Genomic DNA, 19408 nt, shown 5'->3' on the forward strand with positions numbered 1-19408 from the left:
AGCTATAAAATAAACTCCAAGATTGAACTGTAAGCTGCCTGAATTTCAAAAGCATTTTGCAGTCAAACATAGACCCATCAGTGAATGTTAGACGTGAAATGCTAAATGAAGTCCTCAGGAAGTTAATGACTCCAAACAGTAGGTAGAGCCCATACAAAGAAACAGGGAGAAAGGTGAGAAGGCATAATGAAAGAAGTATTTAGATATGATGTTCTGTTTTGGTCTGCTAATTGATTCAACAAACCATTCTGTAAAACAATCATTATAAAACTGTACTACTATGCTTCTAACAGATGGTGACATCACCATGGCAATGTTACCGTAAAGGAGGAGGGAGAGAGTAGAGCAACATTGGAATAAGGTTGCTTTACTTAAGTTAGTGTGAATTTGAAATAGGTTGTTTCAAGTTAAATACACATTGATATTATTAAGAAAAGGAAACTCACTAAAAACAAAAATAAAAATAATTCTCAAAACTAAACAGTATTCTAGAAATATATATTTAACCCCAAAGAAGGCAGTAAAAGATGGAGCAAAAGAGAGAAACAAAAACAGTAAAATGACAATTATAAACATCTACTTAATTAAACATAATTGCATTAAACACACTGATAAAAAGAACAATTGTCGGACTTGATTTGAAGGAAAAAAAATCCAATAGATGCAATCTCCAGGAGACTGAGAGTCAAAGTCACCAATGAGGTGACAGCATGGGAGTGAAGAAGTTTAACCCGTGCTATACTTTGCATGTGTGATCCTGAGGGACTCTACAAAGTCAAGTGAAAAGGCATTTATAGAGAAGACAAGACAATTTATAATTTCTAAAGAGTCAACTTCTCAAGGCAATGTACGTATCAGAAAAACAAACACTGGACAACAATGATCAGAACATAAGAAGAAAAACATAGAGCCTCCAGTCAGAAGACAAAATCCTGTAGCAGTCACTGCAAGTAATAAATCTTATTAATAAAGGACCAGAACACAAAGCAAAGAAAAAAATATTCAACAAAAATCTAGCACTCATTCAAGATGAAAACCATAGTGAATTTATAGAAACCGATGGCTTGGTAAAGGGCAATTTCAAAGGACCTACAGAAAACACTGTGCTTAATGGGGGAAAACACCTCGACATTTTCCTCCTAAGATTAGAAATAAAACAAGAATATCTGCTCACAGTGTCGTCATTACACACTGTACTGGATGTTCTAACCAGTACAAGCAGGAGGGGCGGGGAGGAATAAAGAGCATTCCTACTAGAAAGGAAAAAAATACTCTCTTCATTCATTATCTGATCTTTTATGGAGAAAACTGTTAAATTCTACAGTAAAGCAAAGCCCCTAGAATTAAAAAAAAAACATTTCAAAGACATTTATGGATACATGATTAATATTTTAATAATGATGTATCTATAAAAAGAAGCTGAACTGAAATTTAAAATACAAATTTCACATACAATAGTACTAAAAAGACACAAACACAGAGGAATGACTTACACCAAAGAACTCCAAGACTATACATACACTGACAACCTCAAGTTCTCCCGTGTTTGTGCAACTACTAAACGTTACTAAAGCAGCAAGCCTTCCAAACCTAATCTACAGATTAAATGCAGTTTCTAAAATTATCCCAGCAGGGTTCTATAAGATTTATTTACAGAAATTGACAAAAGCACCCTAAAATTCACACAAGAAAGCAGAATGGCTTTAGATGTATTTCAAAAATTGAAGGACCCATGCTACATGATTTCAACAAGTTTAAATTAACCCAGGCAGTGTTTGAAAATATTAATAGGCATGTGGGTCAACAAAACAACTAAGAGATCAATAGAAAACTCTTGAATTTGTGGTCATTTGACTTCTGTGTGTGTGTGGGGGGGCGGGGGTGTACACATTATGCATGTGCAAGTGAATGCAGCAGCCAGAGGCCAGCCTTGGCTATTATACCTCAGAAAGGGTCCACCTCATTTAAGAATTTAAGATAGGGTCTCTCACTGGGGTTTACCAATTAGGTGGGTCTGCCTGGGGACTCTGAGCATCTCTACCTCCCCAGTGCAGATATTATAAGTTCACCACCTGTGGTTAGGCTCATGTGACTTTTGACAAAGGTGCTAAGGCCATTTGATGGGGAAAGTTAGTCTTTATGGAGCAATCTGACATTCTTTACATTACTGTGTAGCCAAGGCTGGCCTTAAACTCCTGGTCTTCCTGGTTCAGCCTCCTGAATGTTGGGATTACAGGCAGATCACTAGGGCCAGTTTTTTTCCTCTCTTTTTCTTTCTTCTTTCTTGTATGGTGTATGTGTATGTTCATGTGTGTGTTTGTGTGTGGGTGTGTATGAGTCCACTTGAGTAGAAATATGTGGAGTCAAGAGGCTGACATTTTTTTTTTATCTCAATCACTTTTCACCTCATTTTCTAAGACAGAGCCTTTTACAGAACCTGAAGTTCACTGTTTAGGTTAGACTGGCTGGCCAGTGAGCCCTCAGGACCCTTCGGTCTCTGCACCCTCTCCCCACACTACAGTGCTAGGGTTATAGATGTTCACTGTCACACCCAGATTTTACATGGCTGCTGGGGATGTGAACTTAGGTCCTCAGGCTCATACAGCAAGCACCTTATTCACTGAACCACCTCCCCAGCCACTATTAAGAAAACGAGAAGGGCTGGAAAGATGGCTCAATGGTTAAGAGCACTGGCTGCTCTTCCAGAGGACCCAGGTTTGATTCTCAGCACTAACATAACAGCTCACAACTATCTGTAACTCCAGTCCCAAGAGATTGAGTGTCCTCTTCTGTCATCCACAGGTACCAGGCATATATGTGGTGCACAGATATACATGCAGAAAAAACACTTAGATCCATAAAGCAAATTAAAATTTTAAAAAATTAAAAAGAAAATGAGAAGAAAAATCAGATTAGGATATAATACTTGTAAATCATAAATTTGGTAAATGACTTGTACTAGCAGATTCACTGAACTTAGAAATCTCAATTAGAAGACAAATGACTTAATTTTTAAGAGGCAAACACATCTGATTACACTGCATCAAAGAAGATGTATGAATGGCCACAAAATACATGAAAAAATGTTTTGATACCATTATTCATTCTGGAAATGCAAAACCACGCCATTCCACTTCACCTACATAATGGCTACAATCAAAAGAAAAGGTAACAGTAAATATAGTCAAGGATGTAGGGAAAATGGAACTTCATTCATTTATGAGGGGACTATAAATGATATATACCCCCTTGGGAAACAGTTCTTTCTAGTTTCTTAAAAGTTAAACATGTCCCACATCTCAATGTGTGCCTGAAATTTCAGCACTATGGAGGCTGAGTTAGGAGGATCAGGAGGAGGATCAGGAGAGCAAGGTCATTCTGGGCAATACATAAAGATGCTATCTCCAGGTAAATAAACAGGTCTGAAAATACAGCTCAGATGGTAGAGCTGTTGCCTGGCATGTGTAAGACCCTGAGTTTAATACCAGCATAGCGCGCGCGCGCGCGCGCGCGCGTGCGAAAGAGAGAGAGAGAGAGAGAGAGAGAGAAAGAGAGAGAGAGAGAACAAAAAAGTGTATATATTCAAATTTCAATTGATGGATTGAAGGGCCAAACAAAATATGGTATATGCATTCAATAGAATGCTTATCATCTTTGAAAAGGAATGAAATTCTGATAAATGAATCAAACATTAAAATCATTTTGCTATGTGACATAAACCATGCAAGAAAGGCTAAGATTATGTAATTTCACTTATATGAAGTACTTAGAAAAGTAAAATACATAGACATTGAAAGGAGAATGGGGATGACTATTAAATTGGCACAAGGATACAGTGTGCTATGACAGTGAGTGGGGATGGCTACACAACAGTAGAAATTCATGCAAAGCCACTGAGAGGAACACCTAGAAATAGCTGAAAGTGGGGACTGGGGAAATGACTCTGTGAGTTAAGTGCTTGGTCTGCAAGAAAGAGGACTTGAATTCGGATTCCCAGGACCTATGCAAAAACCAGTCATCATCATGAGTGCTGGCAACACTGGGTGGTGGGAACAGAGACAAGTCAGTCTAGCCAATTAGCAAGGTCCATGTTCAGTGAGAGATTCTGTCTCCAAAAGCAAGGAGGGGGCAATAGAAGAAGACACTTGGCATTGACTTCTGGACTTCACAGGAGAATATACAGAAGTGTCTATCTGCATACACATGGCATATCACTCACACACACACACTTATACACATCTAAAAACTTCTATATTAATATCTCTAGAAGCATTACTTATAAAATGATAAAAATGGAAATAACTCATGGTTCTACTGATGATATAAAATGTATATTCATTTCTCTATAGGTAAGTCTATGTACACACTAGTGTACTTAATACATACATATACATATACGAATGCAGATACTGTTCATCAGATTTAAAAAGATAATACAAATGAACCTCAGAAATGCAATACTGAGTGAAAAAGGCAGATTCAAGCCGGGCGGTGGTGGCGCACGCCTTTAATCCCAGCACTCGGGAGGCAGAGCCAGGCGGATCTCTGTGAGTTCGAGGCCAGCCTGGTCTCCAAAGCGAGTTCCAGGAAAGGCGCAAAGCTACACAGAGAAACCCTGTCTCGAAAAAAAAAAAAAAAAAAAAAAAAAAAAAAGAAAAAGGCAGATTCAAAATATATCTTATTTAATCCACTTAATGTTTTAAATTGAGACAAAACAGGTCTGTGATTGGCAACTGGACCAAACTTCAGTGGGCATTAGAGACTATAAGGAAATGGAAATACTCACTGAATTATGTACTGATGAGAGCAAATTATATATATATATGTATATATATATATACATATATGTATATATACACACACACACACACACACTGCCTCAATAAGCTGTTTAAAAATAATTTTCCCATTGTCAGGCTTGTAACCCTCATTAACCATGTAATAACAGTTTCATTGAAATATTAATTCACATCTCATACAAGCACACATTTAAAGGATAGAATTCAGTGGCTTAATGATGTTTAGCATCTTCACAGTTTTGCAAATCGTAAACCATTTCAGAGCTCTTTCATTAGCTCTCTTCCCCACCCCCAACCATTCATCCTCTAGCTATCATTAACCATTTATCTCCTTCCTGGGTCTACAGATTTGCCCATTCAGTTCCTATAATGAGACTACACAGTGGGTGGCTTTTTTCACTTAACGTGCTTTTGATCATACCTAGGTGAACAAAAGGCAAAGGCAATGTACTATGTGATGATATGCATTGGTAGTTGCTTATTCTATTTTATTGATATGACACATTTTATGTATCTGTTTGCAAACTGATGAACATTTGGGTTATTTCTGTATTGGAGCTATTGTAAATAGCACTGCTCTGAGTACTTATGGATATTTTTGTTCATGTGTTTTCATTTTTCTTGTGCATATATCTAGGAGTTGAATTGATGGGTCCTGCAGAAACTCTTATATTTTACCTTACAAAGACACTTCTAGACTGCCATCCAAAGTAGCTCCTACATTTTACATTACCACCAGCAGTGAAGATTCTAGTTTCAGCCGGGCGGTGGTGGCGCACGCCTTTGATCCCAGCACTCGGGAGGCAGAGCCAGGTGGATCTCTATGAGTTCGAGGCCAGCCTGGGCTACCAAGTGAGTTCCAGGAAAGGCGCAAAGCTACACAGAGAAACCCTGTCTCGAAACCCCCCCCCCCAAAAAAAAAAAAGATTCTAGTTTCATCCTACATTTCCTATTTAACATGTTTTATCTTAGTGGGTATTGACAGGTATTTTGCTGTGATCTGTGCTGTCATTTTCCTGATAGTTACTGAACATCTTTTAATGTGTTCATTGGTCATTTGCATATATTCTTTTTTAAGACATTTCTATTCAGAGCCTTTAACTATTTTAATCAATTGTTTTAACTTTCACTGAAAGTTCCTGTTATTTCTCCTAGATACAAACCCATTATCAGATATATGACTTACAAACATCTTCTTCCTTTACGTGAGTTGTCTCTGCTTACTTTATTGCATCCTTTGCAGTGAAATTATTTAGAAATTTCAACAAAGTCCAACTTATTTATTTTTTCCTTTGTTGCTTTTGCCTTGGTATCGTATTTAAGAATCCATATTCTAGGGCTGGGCGGTGGTGGCACACGCCTTTAATCCCAGCACTCGGGAGGCAGAGCCAGGCGGATCTCTGTGAGTTCGAGGCCAGCCTGGGCTACCACGTGAGTTCCAGGACAGGCGCAAAGCTACACAGAGAAACCCTGTCTCAAAAAACCAAAAAAAAAAAAAAAAAAAAAAAAAAAGAATCCATATTCTAATCCAAAGTTGTGAAAATTTATGCCTATGTCTTAACACTGTTTTATAGTTTTAGTTCTCATATTTCAATCTTTGATTCACTCAGAGTTAAGTTTTGCATGTGAAGTTAAAGCTGTTGACATTAAAGAAAGTTTAACACCAAACCTTGGGAGACCTGGAGGACAGATAAGAAAACCATCCGCCTCAAAGGTGATGGATTGGATGCTAGTCAGGACCACGTGAATGATATGTTTGCATGCAATTTTCTCTCTGATTAAATTCTAGCCAATGGAATGAATGCAAAATGGATTTATATAAAGTGATCATTTATATAAAGTTATCATTTATAAAATGAAATATCATCCATTCCTTATTCTTCCCTTTTGCAGGGCATATCTTAGGTACGTTGACATTAATAAGCTATTTTTGACCATATAGATGAAGAAAATTTGCTGAAATGATTGTTAGTTGTTACTGAATGTTAGAATCATCAGAGAGGCTTCAATGAAGTACTGATATTTGGCTTTTGTCATTACTGTTGAGATAGCAGCTCTTACATAGCCCAGACTAGCCTGGAATTCAAAATCCTCCCACCATAGCCATTAATACAGGGATTACAGCCTGGGCCCTGTTAACTTCTGGCTCTTGGATCTCACACCTCTAGACTTTTGAGGAAGTTGGATTGAGACATAGTCTGGAAATTACAGTGTTAAATGCTGCCTCAATAAATCTAACACTTAGCCAAGGTTAAGAGGTCTACTCCAGGGGAACAATTTCTTGAACTTTAGAACACACAGGCAGGCATCACCTAGGCCAGTTGTTCTCAACCTTCCTAGTACTGTGACCCTTTAATACAGTTCCTCATGTTGTGATGACCCCCAGTCATAAAAGCCCTCTTCGCTTTAAAGAGATTTTCCTACAAGAGAAGAATGACTTGGATCACTGTATTGATTCCAGAAAGACCAGTTCCTCACACTAATTGATTAAAAGAATCCTGAATTCTGTTTTGGCAACATGATGAGGCTGAAGGGTTTACCATCCAACTATGCAGTTCAGCTACTTTCCCCAGCTACAGCCAATCCATAGTTGGGTAATTCAAATAGTCTGTGAACACAAAAGGATAAAAAACACTGACTTTTTTTTTTACATTTTGTTTTTCATTTTGCAAAGACCTTAGCTATCCTTTGCACCAATTAATCGTTAATTATTCATTCACCCAAGCAACCAGTGTGGCCTTAGACACGGTGAGTAATGAGTGAAGCTGGTAGGTTATCTATGTGGCAGATTAAATTCTGTCCTAATCTCTCTCTGGCAACAAAATTTTAATGGTGATGAATGTCTTTCCCCAAACATTCCTAGCATCAAAAGGAGATGGGTAGGTGGGTTTGGAAGAGAAAGGGAAGGGGCCAAAGTACCTGACAAACTGGCTGAATAAGGCTGTTGTGTTCCGGATGATGCGAGCAGCCTGGGACTCCTCCCGCTGGCACCTCTGCAGTGTTAATCCGTCATCCATGTGGCCTTCCTGATGGAGTATGACCTACCCACAGGGCACGGGAACAAGTCCAGGTTACACTTTACTCCACAGCTGGGCCACCCACATTCTCTGTGGTGTTTTCTTATTATTCTTTCCCCTAGCCAAGCTCCCCTGAGTCCATTTTGAAAACGGGACATTAACAAAGTTATTTTGCCCATATGCCCCATTACTGACATGTGAATTATTCCCACAACCTGGTGGTTTGATGAGAATGAAATTTTATGTGCCACCATGGTATGAGCTACATTAAATTTCCTGGGCCTGGATGGCCAATTTGAAGGGAGAAAACATACATTTATAATGGATTTTTTTTTCTCTTTAAAGTGAACACGGGCTTACCCTTGAAGATGGGGCAAGTCCCTTTGTTTAGACCATTCTCCTCCATAGGTAAATTGGGCAACAACAATTCAAAGGAAAACTCTCTTCTGGGATCAGGACTGAATTTCTCTACTGAAGGTCAGCTATGGAAAGTTAGTTAACTAGCAGATGGGCCAGGGGAAGTGGATTAAGTGGGAGTGTGTTTCTTACGGGGCTGATTTCAGAGCAAGGGCTCTCATATCAGGTGCCATCCCCCCCCCCCCCCCAGTTCTGTTTGGCCGTTTGCCAGCTGAATGACTCCAGGTAACTTACTGAACCTCTCTGCTTCCAGGTCACCATTTGCAAACTTAGGTTTATCTTGCAGGGCTGTTTGGGGGTTTAGGTGATTTACATATAAATCAAAATGACTCCTAGAAAGTAAAAGGCACTCAAGGGATGTTTACTATATGGGCAGTAATTACTGATCTTTGGCCAGTTATCAAGAAACCATTCGGACTTACTGATCACCAAGGACATCATGATACATCTTGGGCAAAGCTGGCAACTTCTGGAGCTTGTTAACTTGTCCTCTTAACATGGTTCAAGTATGTGCAGGTAGTATGTGGGAAGGTGTGACCCTGGTTCAGGTTAAGGTCAAATCCTGATCTGAATTCCTGAGCATGGCAACATCTTATGGAAATGAGGGATCACATAGGGTCCTGGAATTCAGTTTGTATGTCAGGATTTTTATTTTTTATTTTTTGTTTTTTGAGACAGGGTTTCTCTGTGTAGCTTTGTGCCTTTCCTGGATCTTGCTCTGTAGACCAGGCTGGCCTTAAACTCACAAAGATCTGCCTGACTCTGCCTCCCGAGTGCTGGGATTAAAGGCGTGCACCACCATAGCCCGGTCTGTATGTCAGGATTTTTAAAGTCAAAGCTTATTTTTCTTTTCATGTGAAAATCTTTTTCTTATATTTTTCTTCTTTTGGCCAAAGCCTAATATAATGAATTTACCCAAGAAGTAGGATACAGGCTTGGAAAAGTTTGTGTTCTCCTCGAAAAACAAAAAAAACAAACAAACAAAAGAAACTTTTCATCTTTGAAAAACCAAAAGAAAAAAAACAAAACCAAACCAAACCAAACAAAAAAACAAACTTTTCATCCCATATGCATAAGGAAGATAAAGCATTGCATAAGATGCCTAACCATTGGACTCCCCAGCTTTTAGGCAGTATTAGTTTTCCAGACCTTCCTGGTGTTGATTAACAATGTGCAATTTAGCAGTACACTCCTATTATGTGTACTTTGTGTTGCTCCTGGTTTTCTGGTCCCCAGAGACCAATCTTCTTAGGGTTTTGCTTGTTCAGATAATATGCAAACTGGACAGACAAACCATAAAGTAACAAGGACTGAGAACACTGGTTATACTGTTATTGAGTACCTGTTGATCATAATTCAAGTCCTTAGATCATAATCCTCATGGAGGTACTCACAATGTATAAGGGCCACTCCTTTTAACATGAGAGACTGTTTGTCAATTTCTTTATTGTGGTTGTCCTTCCTGGGTTTTATTCATTTCACACAGATCTGGACATTTTAGAGGAAAAACTTAACCCGTTCTTATGAAATATAGCACTGTTTGCCTTTCAATGGCTAAATGCTAGAATATCATATAGAAGAGGTCGCTCCCAAATTTGTATACATATTCTAGCAGTTAGATGGGTCTATGGGCAGGAAAAGACACACAATCTCAACAATGCAGTCCAAAATCTTTCTATGTGGACAGAGTCCCTTTCCATCTAGAGGCTCAGTCTCAAACTCACAAACTCTACTCTAGCATTATCATAGCTGATGTGCAGAAAACCAAACAGCCTGTCAAGATACTACAATACTCTACAGAGGACTGGGATAGGCTGCAGAGGATGGAGTTGGGTAGATGTTTTCAGTTTTCTCTTATTCTCAAGAGTGTAGCTCTCTGTTTTAGAGTGTGGCTTCATCAGGACTCATTGAAAGCTTACTGTACTTCCCCGGGGCTATCACAGTATGGGAGACAGTTACTGCCAGCTTCTGTCTCCTTAGGACCATCATATTGTCTGTCTCTGCCTGTGCTTCTCCATCACAGCTGTGATATCCTAGGTTTTTTGTCTTGCCCACACAGCCCACACAGGGACAGCTTAGGATCCTATGAGAAACTGCATGTAGAATTTCAGGTTGTGTCTACAGCTACCTCTACTTGGGAATTTTGATCCTAGAAATCCCAGAAATACTGGCTAAGCCTGTGTCTATATTCTTTCTCCACCACAGTAGAGCCAACCTAAGACCTCCCTCCCTAGTCTACAGATCAGCAACTGTGTGGAGGCAATAACATAAAGATCAAAGTAGGTGTTTCTTTCAAGTCCACATATTCTGCTCTAACCAGCCGGGCTTGTATTAAAGGGATCTTGGTCTGTGAAACCTTCCTATTACCACATAGTGTGATTCCAATATCCTATAATAACTATAATTTGGAGACATGATCATTATTGCTTTAGGCCAATACGGTGGGACTAGTACTTCCTATAAACTTATTCTGGATTTCCTTGACTGCCTAAACATGCATTTTGAAAGAATTTTCCAAGAAAATCATACCCTTGGCATCTATTCTCTGGTTCCTATAAAAAAGAATTACTATTATGGCAATTGACTTTTTGATGAAAAGATTCTCCAAGTATCCAAGCTAGCTTTGTGATATGCAGACTGTGATGCACTACTCAAGTCTGGATACATCTGTGGACAGAGCATCAATTCTCATCTCTCTGCACACTGGAGTCTGTAGTCTCATTGTTATGCAAACTGCATTTCCTCCATAGACATTCTAGTCAGTCTCTGACTTATGAAAATAGTATAATAACTCTATTATCCACTTAAATGAAGGGAGCGATGATGCGGATAATCCCAAAATAGTGGAACTACTAAGAGTCATTGAGACTGGGTTTCAGAGTGAATCAAACAAGCTCCAGCTCTTCCACAGTCATCATGAATAGTGTACTCTAAAAAAAAAAAAATGAAAATGGGCTTAAAGTGACCAAATTAGCCTAATTTACTGGAGAAACTATGTATAATCTATCACAGAACCACTCTTTAGAGCAGGAATGGGTAAAATATAATCATGCCCACCTGGTACTCAGAATCACTTCTACTGCCTAGCTGTATCCACTCAGTGTAAAACAACCCTGGACAAGTCTCAGACACTTCACCTTTCTTTTCAGAGGTCCCAGGCGGGAAGTTTTGGCATCTTGTGCTTTGTAGGTGACCCAAAGGCCACTGGCTACATGCTGGACAAAGCAGAGAGAATCCCCATACTTGATTTCTGGAACTCCCATGCCTTCCATATCTCTCTTGTGGCTGGAATCCAATTTCTCCTTGATTTCCTATTCCACGCACAAAAAGAGAAAGAAACAAACAAATGTAGGTATGCCTGATTACATAGTAACTCAATATATAAAACAAATAACTTGTGCAGAATCTGTAAGACAAAAAGCTATTATCAGAATAATCATGATGTCTCCAGGCCAGGATCTTAGAAAGGCTGACTTACTTTATCTGCTGCTAATTGTAAAACCAATGCATGGAAGCTTTTGGCCACTTCAAAGGTATTTAAAACCCTGGAAAAGGAAGCAGTTGGTAGGTTTCTTATTGTACTCTCATATTATATGTTTCTTTCTTACATTTTTTTAACAAGTAACTCTTAAGTGGTCAGTTAACTCATTTTTACTAATTTATATCTTCCATAATTTAAATTCTTATCTTCCACAAATGCCATGATTCAGGAGTTTAAAAACACCATCTGTTAATATCATAGTCACAACAGCCAGGATATGGAAACAGTCTATGTATCTATAAACTGATGAATGGGTAATGAAAATGTAAATTTATACAGGGGTTATTATTTAGCTGTTAAGAAAAATTAAATTATGAAATTAATAGGTAAGTGGATGGAGCTGGAAACAATCATTCCAAGTGAGGTAACCCAGACCCAGAAAGACAAATGTCACATGCTTTCTCTCATTTCTGAATGTTAGCTTTGAATCTTCTGATATGTGTATTTCATTTTGAATACTTAATAGAGGTTAAAATATTAGTAAGGGATCATGGGGGTCTTAAAGGTAGGAGAAATAGAATTCAATGGTATAAAGGGTTAAAGGAAAATAATGAAGAGGGGGTTAAATTGGAGCGGGGACAAGAGGGGAATAGAGAATATGGGGAGGGATAAATAAGACTAAAGACCTTTTGAAAAAGTCATATGTAAACCTACTACTGTGGAAGCATGTTTATACGCGTGCGCGCACACACACACACACACACACACACACACACACACACACACACACACACAGAGAGAGAGAGAGAGAGAGAGAGAGAGAGAGAGAGAGAGAGAGAGAGAGAGAGAGAGAGAGAATACTTCTTAAAAATGGAATTACTCTATAATTGGGGTGACGATGTCCCTATTAGACATCAGAGGCTAACAAATAAAAAGCCCAGTGCCAGTAATGAATTACCTCTTTTGGAGTTGTTGGCCAGTGAGTTTCTACAGACCCCTAACTGGGAAGTATTGCAATGAATACTACTAAAACACATTGTATGGAATTTTAAAAGAACTAATAAAAAAGTAAAATTAAGTCAAGAGAAAGACTTTTAACAAGTAGGGAGCACTACTGTGTTTTAAGGTAAAGTTGTCATTTGTATATTAGTCTCTTAGGGCTATGTTAAAATTGGGATCTTAAATATTCCCTGCTGTGGGATGTTCTGTATGCTGTGAATGTGTTGCTCTGATTGGTTAATAAATAAAGTGCTGATTGGCCAGTAGCCAGGCAGGAAGTATAGGTGGGACAAGCAGAGAGAAGAACGCTGGGAAGTAGAAGGCTGAGTCAGGAGATGCTGCCAGCCGCCACCGCCATGAGAAGATATAAAGATACGGGTAAGCCACAAGCCATGTGGCAAAGTACAAATTTATAGAAATGGGTTAATTTAAGATATGAAAACTTGATAACAAGAAGTCTGCCATGGCCATACAGTTTATAAGTAATATAAATCTCTGTGTGTTTAATGGGGTCTGAGTGGCTGCAGGCCCAAGCAGGACTGGAGAGAACTCCAGCTACAATTCCCCAGTGGTCATGTGTTAGAGGCTTATCAGCCTGGGAGGTGGTGTACTGCTTAAGATGAAGAGCCTGGTGGGGTGTACTTAGGCCTCTGGTGGTATGCTTCTGATGAAGACAGAAGAACCCTAGACTCTCCTTTTGCTTCTGGCTGACATGGGGTGAATGCCTTCTTTACCATTCATACCCTGCCATAATAAATACTCTGGCCTCACCACAGAGCTCAAAAGAGTGGAGCCAGCAGCCTATGGCTGAAAATTCTGAAACTGTAAGCCAAAGAAAACCCACCCTCCTTCCAGCTTTCTCCTGCATGTTTTCAAAGTGAAGGGACGCTGACAAGGGGCCACCTTCGTTGTGCTCAGTTTTATTCTTCAGTGCCCATTGTTTCCTGGCCTGTTCTCTAGTATGGAAACAGGACTTCTGTACTAAGTAAGCACCCTGTGACAACCTGATGTGCCTGCCACATGAAATAGATACGGATGCATAGCAGCTTTATTCCTTTCGTCATCTATGAGGGCCTCTGTGGTTGCATTCTAATGTTTCACCTCCACTTCTTTTCTCTATCTTGCATTAAATTGCTCAGTTGTAAGAGCTGTTAACTATGCAGTGCTTTGAATTTTTCCAACATGAAAAATATATCATGCTATTCCCTTTGATTGTGACAACATTCCTCCTCTTCTTAATGATGGGCATCATGTGCACTGAGCCCTTACCATGCTCAGCACCAACTTTAAGTTCTTTACAGGTTCAGGTATTAACTCTTCATTAAAAAAAAGCCTCTGATGGATCTACAAATATTGTCCTAGTTCTCCAGATGAGAAAAAAAATAAAGAAATAACTAGGAGTAATGCCAGAATGCAGTCAAGGAGTTGGGATCTGGGAGGAGTTAGGGGAGGGGAACGCTTAGTCAGAATATATTGTCTGAAAAGATATTTTTTTCAATAAAAATATAAAAAAATAGAAAGTCTACTTCTATTTAATTAAATAAACAGGTAAAATTGACAACGAGGACATGAAGTTAGGAGGGAGATGTGATTGGGGTAGGGTTGTGAATGGAGTATGAGGTGGGGAGTGGGGCGGTTTTGATCAACATACATTGTATATGATGAAAACTTTAAAAACAATTCCTCTCTAGCATCTGTGTTTTCTCCATTAGTCTAAACAGGACTCAGCTTTCAATTCCCCTTAGATGTCACTTAGCCTGTGAGGGCAGCTGGTGTCTCTGGCTGCATCTCCCCAGCACTGTCTCATTCCTCTGTTAAGCACTTATCATCTCATAATGGATCTATGGAAAGAATCAGGGCAATGAATAGTGGATTCTTACTAGAGAACTCAGCACCTATATTACTTATGGAACGTATTGTGAGGTAACACTTCTAGCTGAGTGATTTTTTTCTTTCATATGTATTTATTTTCTACTTCAGTTCTTCTTTTCCTTCAGACTTTCATCAAATGAAAATCATCTACTTTATGCACACATAAAATATCAATTTGAGTAGTATTAATATTTCAAAAGAAATTCTTTATTTTAATGTGTGCTGAGAAATTGGCTAGAATGCTAAAAATATGTTATTTCTCAAAATGAATATATTCAAAAGAAACGGATTTCTGATTTTTGTAACATACATACATCAGGACTTTCTCTAGAGGCAATTGGTCAAGAATGCATTTATTCTATGAAACAAAGGACACTTGATTTTCATCACAGAAATACCCACAGCCCTATAGATGTTCCAGCCAGTAACAGGGCTTACAAGATATCAACATTTTTATCTGTTGACTATTCTCTGGCTATAGTCAATATACTAAAATAGAAACAATACAAAAGACAGCTGTTAAATGTGGTAATTATACTGATTTCTAATTGCTCCTGGTAAAAATAATGCATATTTTCAATTAGCATTTTATTTTCTCATTTTTTGTTTACTTAAATATGGCTTTTCCAAAATAAAATAAATAGGCTCCATTTCCTGTAGTCACTGAAACAAATGAGCCACTGTTCTCTATATTGTGTTTGTGCCTTTGCTTTTACAAAAGAGCATCATCTTCCAGTTGTCACTATGGTGGACACTGCAGTGGCTGCTTCTCATTTAGAAGAATAACAACAACAAGAAAACTCAGATATCAATGTCAACAAACACAAAACCCAGCTCCACCCAATTCACAACACTCATAAATCACCAAGGAAACAGAAGAGGCTGGTGTTAGGGTACCTTGACTGTTCACATGACTGTAAACCAAAGCTCCTCTTTCGCATGACCATGGCCTCAGATGCAATCATCCTGTTGCTAGAAATGGCACTTTCTTGAAGAACAGGGCTAAACTAATTGCCTCCTTTCAGTTCCTGAGTTCTAAGAGAACACAATCCTCATTTCTTATGTAACATATTCTTTAACCAAACTGGGTTATGAGTGACAGCTTTTTCATTTCAGTGTTGGGGATCAAACCCAGGGCTTCCCCCATTCTTGGTAAGTGCTTCACCACTGAGTTATACTCACAGCTCTGGGATACCTCTTGATGTATCAAATGCTTCTTTTCGTTGGGATTTTCTTGACATTATTTCTTGAGTCGCCTGATCACTTCTGCAGTTTTACAATGGTAACATTTGCATCCTAACACTTTCTTCATGTTTTTGTACTTCGACATCTTTGAAACTTAACTGAGTAGGGAGAGACCTGGAGTTCCTCAGAGGCTCCAAGGCATCCTTGCTACATGCACACTGAACAATCCAGAACCAGACCTCCTCTATAATGACTTCACACCTCAGGAGGTACCATCCCTCTGCTTTGTCATCCCCAGGTCAGCTACCAGGTAGCTAGGGACACCTCTATAGCTGAAATTACTCCAACTAGTGAACTCTAAACTGTCTTTCTTTGCCCATGGAAACTTCAGTAAATCTGATGACATAAAATACCCTCCAAGTCTCTCTCCACCCTCCTCCACCCTCCTACTCTCCTTCTGATAGGTATTGGTGCTCTGCGGAATGACCCTGAATGCCATGTCCGGCCTCCCAGTGCTAGGAGTTGTAAGAATGAACAACTTTTCCCAGAGCCCTTCTCATGTCTTCCTTCTCATACCATGTGACTAACCATCACAGAAAGAGCCCAGGGCAAACATCAAGCCTTTCCCACATCTAGAGCCAGAAGACACCTCTGGTTTCTCTAGTTTTATAGTCTCATACTCCCTATAGGACTTGTCTTACTTAGGACCAGTTGACTCCTAAAGACAGCAGAAGGCTGATCTAGAAGAACTCCATCAGTCAGAAACAAATCCCCGCCCTGTATAGAGCTTACATACTCTAGGCCACCATTCCCCTGTCCAAACCACCAGGACCAAGTTGCAAACCTGTTACAAGCCTTGTGTTCCAGAACCTGCTGAATGTATTCAAATTCACCAGCTTAATACCTACATATCCTTGCTACCCCATCCCTTTCCATGGGGACCACAAAATGACTCTCTTTCTTCCTTGTACTGGAGAGTTTTATGTCACTCGACACAAACTACAGTCATTTGGGAAGTGGGAACCTCATTTGAGAAATGCCTCTACCACATTGGCCTGTGGGGCATTTTCTTGATTGATGGTTGATGTGGGAGGATCCGCCTAACTATGAATGGTACCATGCCTGAATTGGTGGTCCTGGTGAGATAAGAAAGCAGGCTGAGCAGGCCATGAAAAGGAGGCCAGTAAGAAGCATTCCTCCATGTCCTCTGCTTCAGCTATTGCTTCCAGGTTCCTGCTTTGAGTTCCTACCCTGACTTCCATGGATGATGGACCTGTAGGGTGAAATAAACTCTTTCCTCCCCAAGTCACTTTTGATCATGAAAGTAATAGACAGCCTAACTAAGACATATCCTTTTTATCCTCACAGGTACTTTCTGACCTGGCCATGTGTGGTTGGGCATATCCCCCAGTCTTCAGAACTGCGACTAACAAAACATAGTTTCAAAGCCAATCACTTTCTAGTCCACTGCTTTATCACTCCTGGGTAGTGAGAAAAATCTACATTTGAATGCATGTGAGAGACCTTTGCTGGCACATGCCCTACCTCCCCGGGAAACAAAGGCTTTCTGAAAGAGAAGAACAGGAATTTGTTTTTGCATTCCATACAGTGCTCTGCTTGAAATAGATTGCAAACAATTTGTTTTATTGTTCTGCAGCTATTTGATTTGCATATCTGTATATTGATGTCATCTTTGCCTGTCATTGATGATTCTGAGAAGGAATAGGTCACTTGTCCTGATGCTTGTTGAAAGGCAATAAACGTTATTTTCTCCATTGACAGCTATGAAGGAGATGCTTATGAGTACATCCCAACTGACACATTAGCACTTGGCTTAGATGATCAAGTTGCTATTCTCCAGAAATAAACACCTGCTCAGTGCTTACTACAAGCCACGTATTTTACTAAGTACTCTACAAGGACAACACCAACACATAAAGCACTGTGTCTACAAAGTGACATGAGTAATATATAAATCTCTATAAACATTTTCTCTAACCCTTCCAAAGACCACACCAGTTTTATCAACTTGCTTTCTTGAAGATAAACTGAGACCGATATTGACTCAACAACTTGCTCAAAGCCATAAAACTAGAAAGCAAAAGGACACTAAGCCAGGTCAGATTCCAAAAACCCATTTTAACAGACTTATTTGAATGGCTTTTCCATTAGCATAGATAAGTAATTAATTGCATCAATGTCTTAGCTATTTAAAGGCCAATATAAGGAAATGGCTAAAATACACACTCTTTATGAGAAAAGCAGCTTTAGGTTTATACAAACTTTAGAAGTTACCCACATAAATCAATTACAAACAGGTGACATGGTATGCATTCAAAGGACAGTTGGAGCTTGTGCTGGCCTGTCACTTCTATAAAGCCACCAGTGTCCATAGTATCCATCCTGGCGACATTATCTAATCTCAACCAACTCTAAACACCTCACCACTAAACAGTCTAGTGAAGCTTTCCCCATGCTCTTTTACTTAAAGATGTCACTAATTTTTATTTTTTGGACACAAGTGCTTTGTGTGTACTTATCTAAGTGCTCCATGTATGCACAGTACTAGCAGAGGCCAGAAGAGGGTGTCAGATCCCCTGGAACTGGAGTTAAAGATGGACATGAGTCACCCTGGGAGTGCTGGGAAGGGAACCTGACTCTGTAGGAATAATAAGGGCTCTTCGCTACTGAGCTATCTCTCCAAGTTTCTACCCCCTTAATACCTCAATGTAGGGATATAATTCCAATATATGAACCCCTTAGAGGCCACACTTACGCCATAGCAGTAGGAACATGGAAGGGGATGGTGTCCTGGTAAGTAAAAAAAATGAGGCAAGGAGAGTGGTGAAATCTCGAGAGGAAGTTGATAAAAACTAAGGACTAAATACACCATCCTACAGGTCCTTGCTTTTCGAAATCACAATGTTAGCAGACGTTTCTGCAGGAAAAGATACCTTTAGACAAATGATGTGTTTTCCAGGAGCCAAAGAGAAGCTTTCAGGATTATAAGTCCCACATTAAAAGTCAAACATCATCATTCTCTGCCAAAGTAATCAATTCAATTCTGTTTAACGCAGCATTCCTAGCATCATTTGGCATCTGTTTTCAGGGAAAGCTAATGCAGCTAATGCAAGACCATTGAGGCACCAGGCTGCATCTTAGAATAATCATTCCAGTATCAGTGAGAAAGTAGACAGAAAGGGATTATGACTAGAGATGAGTGAGCTGTAAGTTATGGCAATAATATGGAGGAAGATGTGTGAAAGAGCTTCTAATTCATACATATGTGTCCATGGAAGTTGCAGAAAAAAATCTTTCCAACATATACTGTAAGCATCCAAAATATTTCAGAGAAATAAAAGGAATGAAGGAACCCATTAACAGATGCTGAAGGGAGTCTTTAAGGAAGTCACGGTTAGACCACTTCTGTCTATCTGTCTCTGCAGAAACTATGAAGAATCAACTTTGGATTCACTATACCAATATAGTCCCCTCATGAACATTTCATCTAGAATCAGAGGTCTTAATAATGCTTTAAAAACAGTTATAGCCTATAGAATGCTGTAAAGAGCCTGGAGAGCCCTGGGGCTGGTGGCAAGGCCTCTGCTGGGTGGGAAGACAAGGCTGTCCTTCTGCTG

General features: G+C 39.4%; 1 protein-coding gene across 4 annotated transcripts in view; it reads right to left on the minus strand.

Annotated features, from left to right (window-relative positions):
• Ryr3 (ryanodine receptor 3) overlaps positions 1-19408 on the minus strand; it is a 521392-nt gene that overhangs the window by 252240 nt on the left and 249744 nt on the right. For all 4 annotated transcript variants that reach the window (XM_052725780.1, XM_052725779.1, XM_052725782.1 and 1 more), the window contains exons 11-12: positions 11371-11544; positions 7719-7840 (exon numbers count right to left, since the gene is read on the minus strand). In XM_052725780.1, the coding sequence (XP_052581740.1) occupies positions 7719-7840; positions 11371-11544 (296 nt within the window). The remainder of the gene's footprint in view (positions 1-7718; positions 7841-11370; positions 11545-19408) is intronic.

This window comes from Peromyscus californicus, unplaced genomic scaffold (assembly GCF_007827085.1).
Source record: "Peromyscus californicus insignis strain IS unplaced genomic scaffold, ASM782708v3 Scaffold_7__1_contigs__length_154581171, whole genome shotgun sequence".
NCBI classification, from domain to species: Eukaryota; Metazoa; Chordata; class Mammalia; order Rodentia; family Cricetidae; genus Peromyscus; species Peromyscus californicus.